A 12521-nucleotide genomic window follows, 5' to 3' on the forward strand; every position below is an offset into this window, starting at 1 on the left:
AGAACCAGCCAGAGGAAGATAATGGATGGAGGCTGGGAGACTGGGGCAGTTTCCAAAGTTCCCTGTAATGAACTGTTGCATCTGGTTCCAGATGCTCAGGTAGGCAGTGGGCATAAACCACATTTGTATACACACAATATGCTGTTCATGTCAGTGTGCAGTGAGGACAGTAGTCAGGCATGTCTTATTGTCATTATATGTAGCTAAATATAAATAAGTTTTCACTGTTTTTTCTGGAGGGGACAGCCAAGAGAATAATGGAGAGGAGGGTGTAGGCATCAGGCTGATCCTCATGCTTTCATTTTCTGATGGTGTCCCCATCCTCCATGCAGTCCTGTCTGTCTTCATCCAACCTGCCCCCTGGGCTTTGCAAGCCCACAGGGATCTGGGTGGATGGAGACTGTTCTCTGCTGAGGTAGAGGTGTGGCAATGTGGTATTAGGCTGTTAGGAGCCAGACATAAGTCCGGAGACCCCAGACTTGGAGATCCCATGCACAGGGACTTACCTTCAACCCTGGTTCCAGGTTATGGAGCTTCCTTTTAACTGAGAGCTGTCTGGTTTCTTGTCAGCAGAGGCATAGGCAGAGTGGGAGAACAATGAATGCTGAGGAGTGGAGCCTTTGTGATTGGTCCCTCCTGGGAAAAGTCAGCAAGGGTTCATCATAGCCAGCCTAACCTGGGGTAGCAGGGCAGGGCTCATTCTGGGCTCACAATTCTTACAGTAGGATGAGGAGTGAGCAGAGGGAAGCAAAGCCAATGTGTGCTGAGCTGGAGAGAGTACTGGGTTTTGGGGCCTGTATCTACCTTGGGTTTATTTGCTTCTCTCATGTCCAGGCTTCAACTCTACCACCAATGTGGTGGTGCTGGCAGGCACCAACCGCCCTGACATCCTTGACCCAGCCCTGATGCGCCCTGGCCGCTTTGACCGCCAGATTTATATTGGTGCGTGCATGTGATTTGTATCCTTCGGGTTTGGGCATTGGCCCCTGAGGCTGAAGCTTGGTTTGTTCATTCATTGTATATTTGGAGGAGGTTTTGAAATAATTAATACAGCTTTTTGAAAACATGTCCCATGTTGTTGCTGAGTCCTTTCTTCTGACAGTTTACTTTGTGGGAATAAGAGATATGATTAGGCCCATTAGCATGTCACTGAAGTGTATTCAGAGGCAGGTATGTAGCAGGTTGGTGGCCTCCAGTTTTTACTTTTAGACAATGTCATAATGACTTGATAGGTTACAGGATAAGAACTTACTCTTTCCCTTCATTCTGATAGTCAGCCGAGGAATACAATTTATCCTGTTTGGCCACCTCTTGCTACAATGCATGGTGCTTGTTTTGTCTGCTGTCAGGTTCCTGGGTCAGATGTTAAGGTAGTGTTCCAGTGTTCTGCAGAGCTACATGCATGTGTACTTTGGCCTGTTTCCTCCATTGTACCCTGTCTTCTTTTTTTTTTTTTCAATCAGTACCAGGGATCGAACTCATGACCACACACTTGCAAGGCAGGCGCTTTTGCTGCTGAGCTAAACCCCCAGCCCCGTACCCTGGCTTCTTTAGACTGCCCTTGTAAGTTTAGGAAGTGGCTGTGAGGACCTAGGTCTCAAGGCCTAGGGAGCTCAGAACATTCTCTCTCTGTCTCTCCCTGTCTCTCCTTTCTTTTTCTCATCAGGTCCCCCTGACATCAAAGGCAGGTCATCCATCTTCAAGGTTCACCTGCGCCCACTCAAGTTGTCCAAAAGCCTCAGTAAGGATGCCCTGGCACGGAAGCTGGCAGCTCTCACTCCAGGATTCACTGGTGAGTGTTGGGCTGTGCCATTCAGACTGGCAGGAATTGGGATATTCAGTTACTGGTCATTGGCAGGTAGCTGTTATGCCTGGTCAGTTGGTCCTGGGTAGTACTTACCCAGTCTCTATAACTTTGAACCTATTGGGACATTTCAGTGGCTTCAGAGATCTTAGCCCCGAAGCCTGTTGTAGCATTTGAGTGAATGTTGTAGTTGTAATTCAGCTTAGTAAGTCTTTATTGCTTAGGACAAAAATCATTTTCCAAGGAGGATGCCGGAGATAAACTTATGTTACACTTCGGTCTTTTACTTGTGCTCTGAACTGGGCAGTTGCTGTACTTTCTCTCTCTCTCTCTCTCTCTCTCTCTCTCTCTCTCTCTCTCTCTCTCTCTCTCTCTTTTACATTAAAACCCAATTTCCTGTGCTCAGATACTTGTTTCTCCATCAGAATGGTTAGGGACTTTATAAAGGACTTCCTGCCCTGTTTAGCCCATTTTAGTTTCCGTTGCAAGATTGTACATCTTATTTTCTGTAGCCAGATGCACAAAAGGCCTTAACCCACAGTCACTTGCTTCTACCACTCTGGAACATATGCTAGAGTCTCTTCCTCAGCCACCTGCAGCTTCCTGTGTAGCACTAGTGAAGCTGTTCACACTTGAGTGTGCATCTTCTGTGGCAGGTGGTGAGTGAAGCATTCTCACCAGACTAGCAGGTGAAGGTTGTCATTATATACCTGGAATGTGGTTTGTGCCCCTTGTAGTCTTCCTTTGCAGCTTCAGGTGTCCATATGCAAGCCAAAAACTGGAATAAGTTACCAGACTTCAGTTTCCTGACACCCTCAGTGGAGATTTCCAGTGGGCACACAGAGCAGGAGTGAATGGACTGCTTCTTAGCAGGGACAACTTGGCACTCTACCCCCAGGATAGGAGCCAGCACTGTGCCTGGGGAAACTGCTTTATTGGAGTATCTTTCTCCCTAGGCCCATTGCGTGGGCTTTACTGTGCCTAAGGGGTGGCAGGCAGCCTCTGTGGACATCATGATGCAGAGGTCAGAGAACTGAGTGCTTTCTGACACTCAGAGGACACATGGAATCACACAGTAAAAGAACTGTCCGCATGGTTCCAAAAGTCACAGAAATCACCACCTGTTGAACTCCAGTGGTTCTTCTGTGGTGGAGACCTTCCCCTCTGCTCTTTTTATATGCCCCTTTGGAAAAGACTGGCTATTGTAATCTTGGGTGTTCCCTTGGAAACCTGGCTGTTTAAAATTTTGTTGGATGCTCTCTAGTCATTTTTTGCACTGTAGTGTATCAATAAAAATAAAGGTTAGCAATTTAACAGAAAAAATACAAAGCATGCAGAGAATACCAAGTGCTGTCTGTTCACAGTGAAAACAACAAAAATAAAAACATACAAAATGGGGGTTGGGTATTTAGCTTAGCAGCATAAGCACCTGCCTTGCAAATGTGTGGTCGTGAGTTCGATCTCTGGTACCGATAAGAAGAAAAAGACAAAAAACAAACAAACAAACAAAACCCCAACTGTCCCAAGGAAGCACAGAATTGGATGTACAAAACAATTCTTAAAATTGACTGTCTTGGGGCCAAGGGTTTAGCTCAGCAGTGTGTTTGCTTGGCAAGCGTGAGGTTATAAGTTCGATCCCTGGTACCAAAAAAAAAAAAAAAAAAAAAAGAAAGAAATTAAACTGAAGGAGACTAGGAAAAATCTCAACAAATAGAGAATAAGTAGCAAAGAAGTAGAAGTTACAAGAAAGAACCAAGTAGATCTGGAGCTGAAAAGTACTAGATGTAAAATGAAAACCTCATTAGAGAAGTTCAACAGCAGATTTGAGGAGATAGAAGAGAACCAGAAAACTTGGAGTTTGAGATGAAGTTACCATTCTATAAAACAGAAAGAATGAAAAATAGAAATGTAGTCAGGCATGGTAATACGTGTAATCCCAACACTTGGGAGACTGAGGCAGGAGCAGCTCTTTGAGTTCAAGGCCAGCCTGGGTTACACAGTGAGTTCAAGGACAGACTGAACTACACAGTGAGACCGTGTCTCTAAAACACCAAAACATAAAAAACAGACCTTAAAGGACCTGTGATAATATGCCACCACCAAGACAACACATGCATATTGGGGGTTCCAGAACAGAGCAGAGCCTAAGTATACAGAGAACATTTGAAGGAATAATGGTTCAAAACTTCCCAAACTGAGCTTTCATGGCTTCTGTAATTTTCTTAGTGTTGTTTTAATTTACATCTCTCGAATGACCAGTGCTGTTGAACATTTTTTCACGGATATATTTGCTGTTGCTATTTCTTCATCTGAAAAGTGTGTATTCATCTCAGATGCCTGTTTTTGTATTGGATCTTTAAATCTGGGAGGACTGATTTTTTTTGAGTACTTTATATGTTCTTGATAATAATCCTTTATCTGAGGTACATGTGGCAAACATTTTCTCCCATGTTGTGGGTTGTCTTATCACTCTGTTGGTGGTTTCTCTTGCTGTAGAAAGGCTTTTCAGTAAGGTAAGATCCCAGTTGTTGACTCTTTGTACTAAGTCCTGTCTGTGCACTCTGGGTTTTATTTATAAAGTCTGTGTCCACATCAGTGGCTTCGAGAGTTTTATCTACTCTTCTAGCAGATTTAATGTTTCTGTTTTAATATTAAGATCTTTAATCCATTCTGATTTTAGATTAGTATGTTGTGAAAGATATGGGTCCAGTTTTAATCTTTGGCATGTGGAAAGCCAGTTTTTCTAACACCATTTATTATAAAGACTTAGCACTTTTTCCAGTGGACGTGTTTGGCACCTTTGTCAAAGATTAGGTGGCTTAGTGTGTCTCCAGTTATTTTTTTTTTTTAATTTTGAAAGTAGTAAAATACAACAGAACAAGACAGAATAAAGCCAACTGAGACTGTGTAGTGAAATTGGTACAGAACTTCCCAGCAGGTTACCGGGATAACAGTAATAGGTATCACAGTATATTTCGTTATCTTTACAATAGTTGTTCTTTCAATTACTATATCAAAATAAAATGAAATACAGAACGTTATAGAACTTATCAAAACAATATTGAATAGAGCAGTACTCTTAATCAGAATAAAGCAAAACAGTAATAAAAATGTTTGCCTTCAAAGAGGTGGTAGAAGGAAATCCCCCTTATTTGCTATGGTCAACCTCTCAAGAGATGCTCAGATTTCTGGTTCCCATTAGCTAATGGGGGGACAGGGGAAGGAGAGTAGGGAAAGTGGGATGTTTGACTCTAGGCCGTGCACCAGTAGGTTCACTATTGCTTAGCAGGGAGGCAGGCTGGTTGCTTGGTTTCCCAGCATCCTAAGTTCCAACATGGCTGGACCTCAGGAAACACTGGTGGATCTCCCCCTGGAAGGGCCGCTGCTTACCAGTGGAGGGAGCTGCTTGCTGGGTTTCCCAGGGTCCTAAGTTCCAACATGGCACAGATCTCAGGAGACACTGATATTCTCCCCCTAGAAGGGCCACAGTCTGCCACACTGCAGCCACTTAGCAGGGAGGCGAGCTGCTTGTTTGGTTTCCCAGTGTCCTAAATTCCAACATGGCGCGGATCTCAGTCTCCAGTTATTTCTGCATCTTATAATCTGTTCCGCTGATCTTTGGGTCTGCTTTTGCCATTACCACACTTTTTTTTTTTTTTTTTTTTAATCACAGTAGCTTGATAATATAATTTCAAGTCTGGAATTATGATGCCCCTTATCTTGTCTTAGTTGCTTAGAATCGTCTTTGCTATTCTAGGTCTCATCTGATTCCAGATAATTATAAGATTGTTTTCTCTAATTCTGTAAGATATGCTGTTGGAATTTTGATTGGAATTGCACTGGATCTGTATAACAATTTTGGAAGTATAGCCTTTTTTTTTTTTTTGGTACTGGGGATTGAACTCATGACCTTGTGCTTGGGAGGCAGGCACTTACACCACTGAGCTAAATTCCCAGCACTGTCCATGTTCATTGTATTGGTTCTTCCTACCCAAGAACACAAGGTATGTATTTCTTTTTCTTTTTTTCTTTTTTTCTTTTTTTTGAGACAGGGTCTCTATGCAGTTCAGGCTGGCTTTGAACTCACTTTGTAGCCCAGGCTAGTCTCGAACTTGCAACGATCCTCCTGGCTCAGCCTCCCGAGTGCTGGGATTACAGACGTGAGGATATCTCTATTTTCTAATACCCTCATCAATCACCTTTTTCAGAGAACTGTAGTTTTCAATTTAGAGGTCTTTTACATCCTTTTTTTAGGTATTTCATTTTTTTGGATGGTATTCTAAAATGTATAGTTTCCCTGATTTCTCTCTTGGTGAGTTTGTTATTCATGTACAAGAAGGCTATTGACTTTTGAGTGTTGACTTTGAAACCAGCCACATTACTGAATTTGCTTATTAAATGTAAAAGTCTTTTGGTGGAATTTTTTGGGTCTTCTATGTAGAATATCATGTCATTTGCAAATAATGGTAGTTTAACTTCTTCCTTTCCTATCTTTATTCCTTTTATTTCTTTCTCTTATCTAATTGCTCCTGCTAAACTTTTGAGGACTATGTTGAATAAGAGTAGAGACAATGGACATCCTTGTCTTGTTCCTGATTTTAGAGAGAAAAGCTTTTAGTTTTTGTCTATTTAGTGGAAATTTAGATGTTGGCTATTGATTTATCATGGATGGCTTTTATCAGATTGAGATAAAAGATCATGTATTTCAATTTTGTGTGGTTTTTTTTTTAATATCATGAATGGTTGTTGGACTTTGTCAAAGCTTTTTCTGCATCTGAGGTGATCATATGATTTTTGTCCTTGGCTCTGTTAATATGGTGTATTACATTTGTGGATTTACATATGTTGAACCATCCTTGCATCCGTGGGATGAATCCCACTTGATCATGATGTACAGTCTTGACGATTTGCTGCAGTCTGTTTGCCAGTATCTTATTGAGGAGTTTTGTGTTGATGTTCATCAGAAAGATTGGCCTGTAATTCTCTTCCTTAGTTGGATCCTTCTCTGGTTTGGGAATCAGAGTAATGCTTGCTTTCAGGAATGGATTTGGAAGTATTACTTCCATTTTAATTTTCATTAAGGAGTTTGAGAAGTAGCAGTGTTAGACCTTCACTAAATTTCTTGAGAATTTAGCAGTGAATACATCAGGGCCTGGGCTTTGCTTTGCTATAGATTTTTAATTACATCTTTGATTTCATTGATTATTTAGGATTTTTATATCTTCTTGATTCAGGTTTGGTAATTGATATGTATCTAGGAATCTGTCCATGTCTTCTGTGTTTTCCATCTTATTAGAATACAAGTTTTCAAAGTAGATATACATGATTTTCTGCTATTTTACAGAGTCTGTTTTAATTTGACCCTTTTTATTCCTAATTGCATAGATTTGAGTCTTTTATTTTTGTCTTTCTCCTTTTTATCGGTACTGGGGATCGAACTTACGACTGCCTGCTTGCAAGGCAGGCACTTATGCCACTGAGCTAAATCTCCAGCGAGTCTTTTCTTTTGTTTTTTTGATAAGGTTGGCTAAGAGTTTGTCAGTTTTAGTTAATTTTTCAAAGAACCAGCTCTTTGATTCATTGATTGTTTTTTTTTTTTTTTTTAGTCTCCAGTGTGTTAATTTCTGGCCTGATTTTTATAATTTACTCCCTTCTAGCTTTTGGCTTAGCCTGCTGTTTGTTTTCTAGAAGTTTGAGGTTCACTATTAAGGTGTTTATACGCACTTGCTGTCTTTCCCTGATATGGGTATTTACTGTTATAAATTTCCCTCCTAAGACTGCTTTCATTGTATCCCACAAGTTCCTTTAGTTGAATTGTCATTATCATTCAACTGTAAAAACTGTTAATTTCTTCTTTAATTTTATATGTGACCGATTGGTTGTTGAGTAGGGATCTATTTAATTTCCATGTGTTTATGAAGTTCTTATGGTTTCCTGTGGCATGGATTTCCAATTTCATTGCACTGTGGTCTGATAGTATGTGTGGGATAGTTTCAATTCCTTTACATTTATGTAAGCATGTTCTATGAGCCAGTGTATGGTCTATTTTGAAAACTATCCCATGTACAGCTGAGAAGAATGTGTATTCTGATGTTGTGGGGTGGAGCACTCCATAGACATCTACTAAATTCATTTGCTCAAAAGTTTAATTCTACTATTTCATTATTGCTTTTTTGTCTAGTTGATCTGTTTTTTTATGACAGTGGGTATTGAGGTCTCCCAATACAATTGTGTTAAGGCTCATGTGATTTTTCATGCTCATTAATAATCATTTTATATAGCTGGGTGCACTAATATTTGTGGCATATATATTTATGATTGTTATCTCTTTCTTTTGAATTGTTTCCTTTACAAGAATGTAGTGACTTTCTTTATCTCTCTTAATCAGTCTTGGCTTGAAATTCACTTTATCTGCAAATAGAATAGCAACTCTTGCTTTTTTCTGGATTCCTGTTGCACGGAGTATTGTTTTCCATCCTTTATCTTTCAGTCTGTGAATTGTTTTTTTGATTAAATGTTTCTTGGATGCACAAGATTGTTGGATCTTGCTTCTTGATTCATTCTTCCAGTCTGTGTCTTTTAACTGGTGAATTGAGCCTATTAACATTAATGGTTAAAATCTGATATGTATTAATTTATCCTTGTCATGTTATTTTCATATTATTGGTTCCCCTGCTGCTGTTTTTCTTTTTCCCTTTCCTCTAATTGGTTGTCTGTCCTAGTGGATTCCTTCTATTAGGGTTCATGGAGCTGTAGTCCTTACTGTTTCTTTCTAGAATGTCCTTCAGAACATTTTTGAGTGCTGGTCATGAATTTCCTCAGATGTTCTTTGCCATAAAAGTATCTTGTTTCTCCATTAATTTTGAAAGATAGTTTTGTGGGATATGTTGATCTGGGTTGAAATTGTTTTCCTTTAGAACTTAGAGTACTTCACTCCAAGCTCTCCTTGATGTGAGAGCTTGTGCTGAAAAGTCAGCTGTGGGGGCTGGGGATTTAGCTCAGAGGCATAAGCACCTGCCTTGCAAGCAGGCAGTCGTGAGTTCGATGCCCCGTACCAATAAAAAAGAAAAAGACCAAAAAAAAAAAACCAAAAAAAAAACCCAAAAAAAAACCCCCCCAAAAACTCAGCTGTGATTCTGATGGGCTTTCCTTTGTAGGTAATTTGTTTTTTTCCCTAACAGCTTTCAAGATTCTAGTGTTGAATTTCTGGAATCTTGACTATGATATGCCTGACTCAGGGCTGTTTTTGATCATTGCTAATTGGAGTGCTATATGCCTCACTTATTTGTATGTCAAATTCTTTGACCTAGTTCTCTGCACTCACTGCTAGGCAGCACAGTCCTCCATGTCTGCTGCTCCCCTCCACCACTGAGTCTTTTCGTAGAGACTTCTGGGGTTGCCAGCCACCACCATCACCGTGACCATGTGTCCCCAGGTTCCACCAGCTCCCCTCACACAGTGAGTGTGGCTCCAGAAGAAGGTGCCACCAGCTACTGCCTTCTTGGTTCAAGTTTTTCTTTTTCTTTTTTGGTACAGGGACTTGAACTCAGGAGCTTGCACTTGCCAAGCAGGCGCTTATGCTGCTGAGCTGAACTGTGACACCCCCCCCCCCAAGTTTGTCTTTTTACTCTCTCTATGGGCTTTGATTCAGCTTCAGGCTCTTCCTGGGTTCAAGGGACCCACTTCTTTCCTTCTTGTCTTCCTCAGGATGGTATTGTCCTGCATCTAGATGGTGCTTCTTTTCCCAGAAGTCCTAAAAACAAAATTTCAAAACACATTTGAATACTTTCCTTTAAACAGTAATCAGGGTATTCGAGTTCTTTTTTGAACTTGCTTTTTTTTCTTCTCCACTTAAGGACGGTTTCAAACCAGAAAATTATATGCAGTATATGGGAAATGAACTGAAAATATGTATAGGGTATCTCAGAAACGGTGAAGAAAGTGTCCTGCAACTAGTTGTATGACTTGATAGTTTACTGAAAATCAATATGTATGCATTTATGATAGATGAATTATTTATCAATGAAGTTTAGCTACAGAATTTGGCCCAAAATGGTGATGACTGATAGCCAGGCCCAGTGGTGCATACCCATAATCCAAAGTGATCCATAAAGCTGTTTTGATTGACTTGGAGTACTGTGTTAAGGTTGACTTTGGTCTCTGAGATTACCCTTTGCAACCAGGAGAAATTATTGTTTGCTGTCTCTCCTTTCTTGGGCCAGGTGCTGATATTTCTAATGTGTGCAATGAAGCCGCACTGATTGCAGCCCGCTACCTGAGTCCTTCTGTTCAGGAGAAGCACTTCGAACAAGCCATCGAAAGGGTTATCGGAGGTGAGCCTGGGAGGAGGGGATGTTCCTGACTCTGATTCTGGCCTGTCCTCACCCCAGCCTCACTTGTGGAAATGTGAACAACTTTCCAAATCCAGATTTGGTTCCAGCTGCTCTTGTGCTTTTGGTAGAAAGCCTGGGGTGGCAGCAGAGTGCCTCTCTGAAAGGAGCTATGATGTTTCCTAGAAGGAGCTCGGGGGACTAGGGCAGTGCAGGGACCACTCCAACTCCTGCTGCCTGGGTGCTCCTGGTCAGTATTGTTATTGGTGTAACATGGTGCTTTTTTTTTTTTTTTTTTGAGGTTTTGGGGATTAAACTGTGCACTGTACCACTGAACTATAGTCCTATACTCCTATTCTTTATTTTAAGGCAGGTTTCACTAAGTTACCCCTGCTGAGTTTAAACTTGTGATCCACTCCCTTAGCCTTCCTGAATGCTGAGATTGAAGGTGGTCCTTCCACACCAGGAAAATACATTTTCTTTAGCTGAAGGGATTGCTGTCCTGGTTTTCTGTCTTCAGCCAGCACACTGGGGAGGGGAGCAGTCACACAGCCTCCTGTAGCTCAAGTAGCTCAGCAGGAGTTAGATCTCTGGTACCACTGAGCTGATCTGGCCTCCCTGGCATCTTCCTGAAGGCAGGCAGCAGCAGCTCCTTTCAGCATCCATGCCCCACGGAGAACTGCAGGCAGCCCGTGGGAGAACATCCTTGAGCACTATCTGTGTGAAGTATAACACAGCTGGGCTTTGTGGTGCATACCTGTAATCACCATAAGTTTGAGGCCAGCCAGAACTACATAGTGAGACCTTGTCTTGAAAAACTAGAAAACAACCCCCAACAAAACCCTACAAAGTATAATGTATGTGTGAAGAGGCCTTATGCAATAGTACTAAGTAGTGTGTACCAGGAAACACCTGCACTTCTCAAGACCATGTTGGAGGCTCTGCTGAGCTGGCTAAACCTGTTGCAGTTAGTTGGAGCAGCGTGATGTGTGCCATTGTCTCCTTGTCCTTGTCACATGCCTGTTGCCCGCTGTTAGGACGGTGGAAATGTCCCTTGTCCATCCCTGTATGTGTCTGTCTTCCTGTTGCACCATAGAAAGTGATGTGGTAATCACCCACTAAGCGGCATGATGTGAGCAGTGAGGACAGCTGGGACAGGGAGTGGAATGTGGCATAGACAGGCTCCTCTGTGGAGGGCTGGGTGGTGGGCATTTCTCTCAGCTCTCGTTCACAGGAAATGTGATCTGCAGGTCTTGAGAAGAAGACCCAGGTCTTACAGCCCAGTGAAAAGACGACTGTGGCCTACCATGAGGCTGGGCATGCAGTAGTGGGCTGGTTCCTGGAGCATGCAGACCCTTTGCTGAAGGTCAGTCATTATGACTGTGTCTGCTGAGGCAGAGTGGTCTTTAGACCTGGTGGACTGGCTGTGTGGCCACCCACACAGTACAACACTCATGGGTATCACCTTTACTCTTTGAGGAGTACACTGATCAGAGTTTGTCCAAGATTAATTAATTGGGGCTGGAAGGCAGAGCAGGGCTGTTGGCTCTAGATGGAGCCTCTTATTTATTTTTATACCGGGAATTGACTCAGGACCTAATGCTTGCCAGGCAGGTGCTGTGCCGTTGAGCTATATCCCCAACCTGAGAAATTTTGATCTAAAGCTCATTTGGCTCCTAAACTTGGAATTTGTCAGTGTCTCCAGAGTCTTCATGGCTGCAGGACCAACCTAGATGGTCTCTGAAAACAGCCCCAAGGTTGCTCTCCAAGGAAGCCCTCTGCTAGCTGGTGTAGGGCTTAGGTTAGGCCTCTCCTCCCTATCCATGTGGGTGCGGGCAGCACCTGTGAGGACTGTGTGGGGACAGACTAGAGTCCTGTCCTGTCTTGCAGGTGTCCATCATCCCCCGTGGCAAGGGGCTTGGCTATGCCCAATACCTGCCCCGGGAACAGCACCTTTATACACGAGAGCAGCTCTTTGACCGCATGTGCATGATGCTCGGGGGCCGGGTGGCTGAGCAGCTGTTCTTTGGGCGGATCACTACTGGGGCACAAGATGACCTGAGGAAAGTCACACAGAGTGCGTACGCACAGGTAAGAGGTGGGTGTCCTGGCATAGCCCCACAGCCTGTGGGCATAGCTCACCCTGGGCTCCTGTGGTTTCCAGATTGTGCAGTTTGGGATGAGTGAGAGGCTGGGCCAGGTGTCCTTTGACCTCCCACAACAAGGTGAGGCCCTTATGGAGAAGCCCTATAGCGAGGCCACTGCCCAGCTCATTGATGAGGAGGTTCGTCATGTCATCAGCTCTGCCTATGATTGTACGCTACAGCTGCTGACTCAGTGCCGGGAACAGGTGGAAAAGGCAAGTAGGGCTAGTGGCCATGCTGGGG

At 42.8% G+C, this 12521-nt stretch overlaps 1 protein-coding gene across 7 annotated transcripts in view; it reads left to right on the forward strand.

The window, feature by feature from the left end:
- The window catches only part of LOC100733451 (AFG3-like protein 1), a 32618-nt gene that overhangs the window by 18910 nt on the left and 1187 nt on the right, over nucleotides 1-12521 (forward strand). For 6 of the 7 annotated variants that reach the window (XM_063247876.1, XM_003461211.4, XM_063247877.1 and 3 more), the window contains 6 exons: nucleotides 835-942; nucleotides 1667-1792; nucleotides 10027-10137; nucleotides 11385-11500; nucleotides 12025-12225; nucleotides 12299-12493. In XM_063247876.1, the coding sequence (XP_063103946.1) occupies nucleotides 835-942; nucleotides 1667-1792; nucleotides 10027-10137; nucleotides 11385-11500; nucleotides 12025-12225; nucleotides 12299-12493 (857 nt within the window). The remainder of the gene's footprint in view (nucleotides 1-834; nucleotides 943-1666; nucleotides 1793-10026; nucleotides 10138-11384; nucleotides 11501-12024; nucleotides 12226-12298; nucleotides 12494-12521) is intronic. The other variant, XM_063247878.1, reaches the window with a different exon arrangement.

This window comes from Cavia porcellus, unplaced genomic scaffold (assembly GCF_034190915.1).
Source record: "Cavia porcellus strain 051 isolate PalLab524CR breed Dunkin Hartley unplaced genomic scaffold, mCavPor4.1 scaffold_4, whole genome shotgun sequence".
NCBI lineage: Eukaryota > Metazoa > Chordata > Mammalia > Rodentia > Caviidae > Cavia > Cavia porcellus.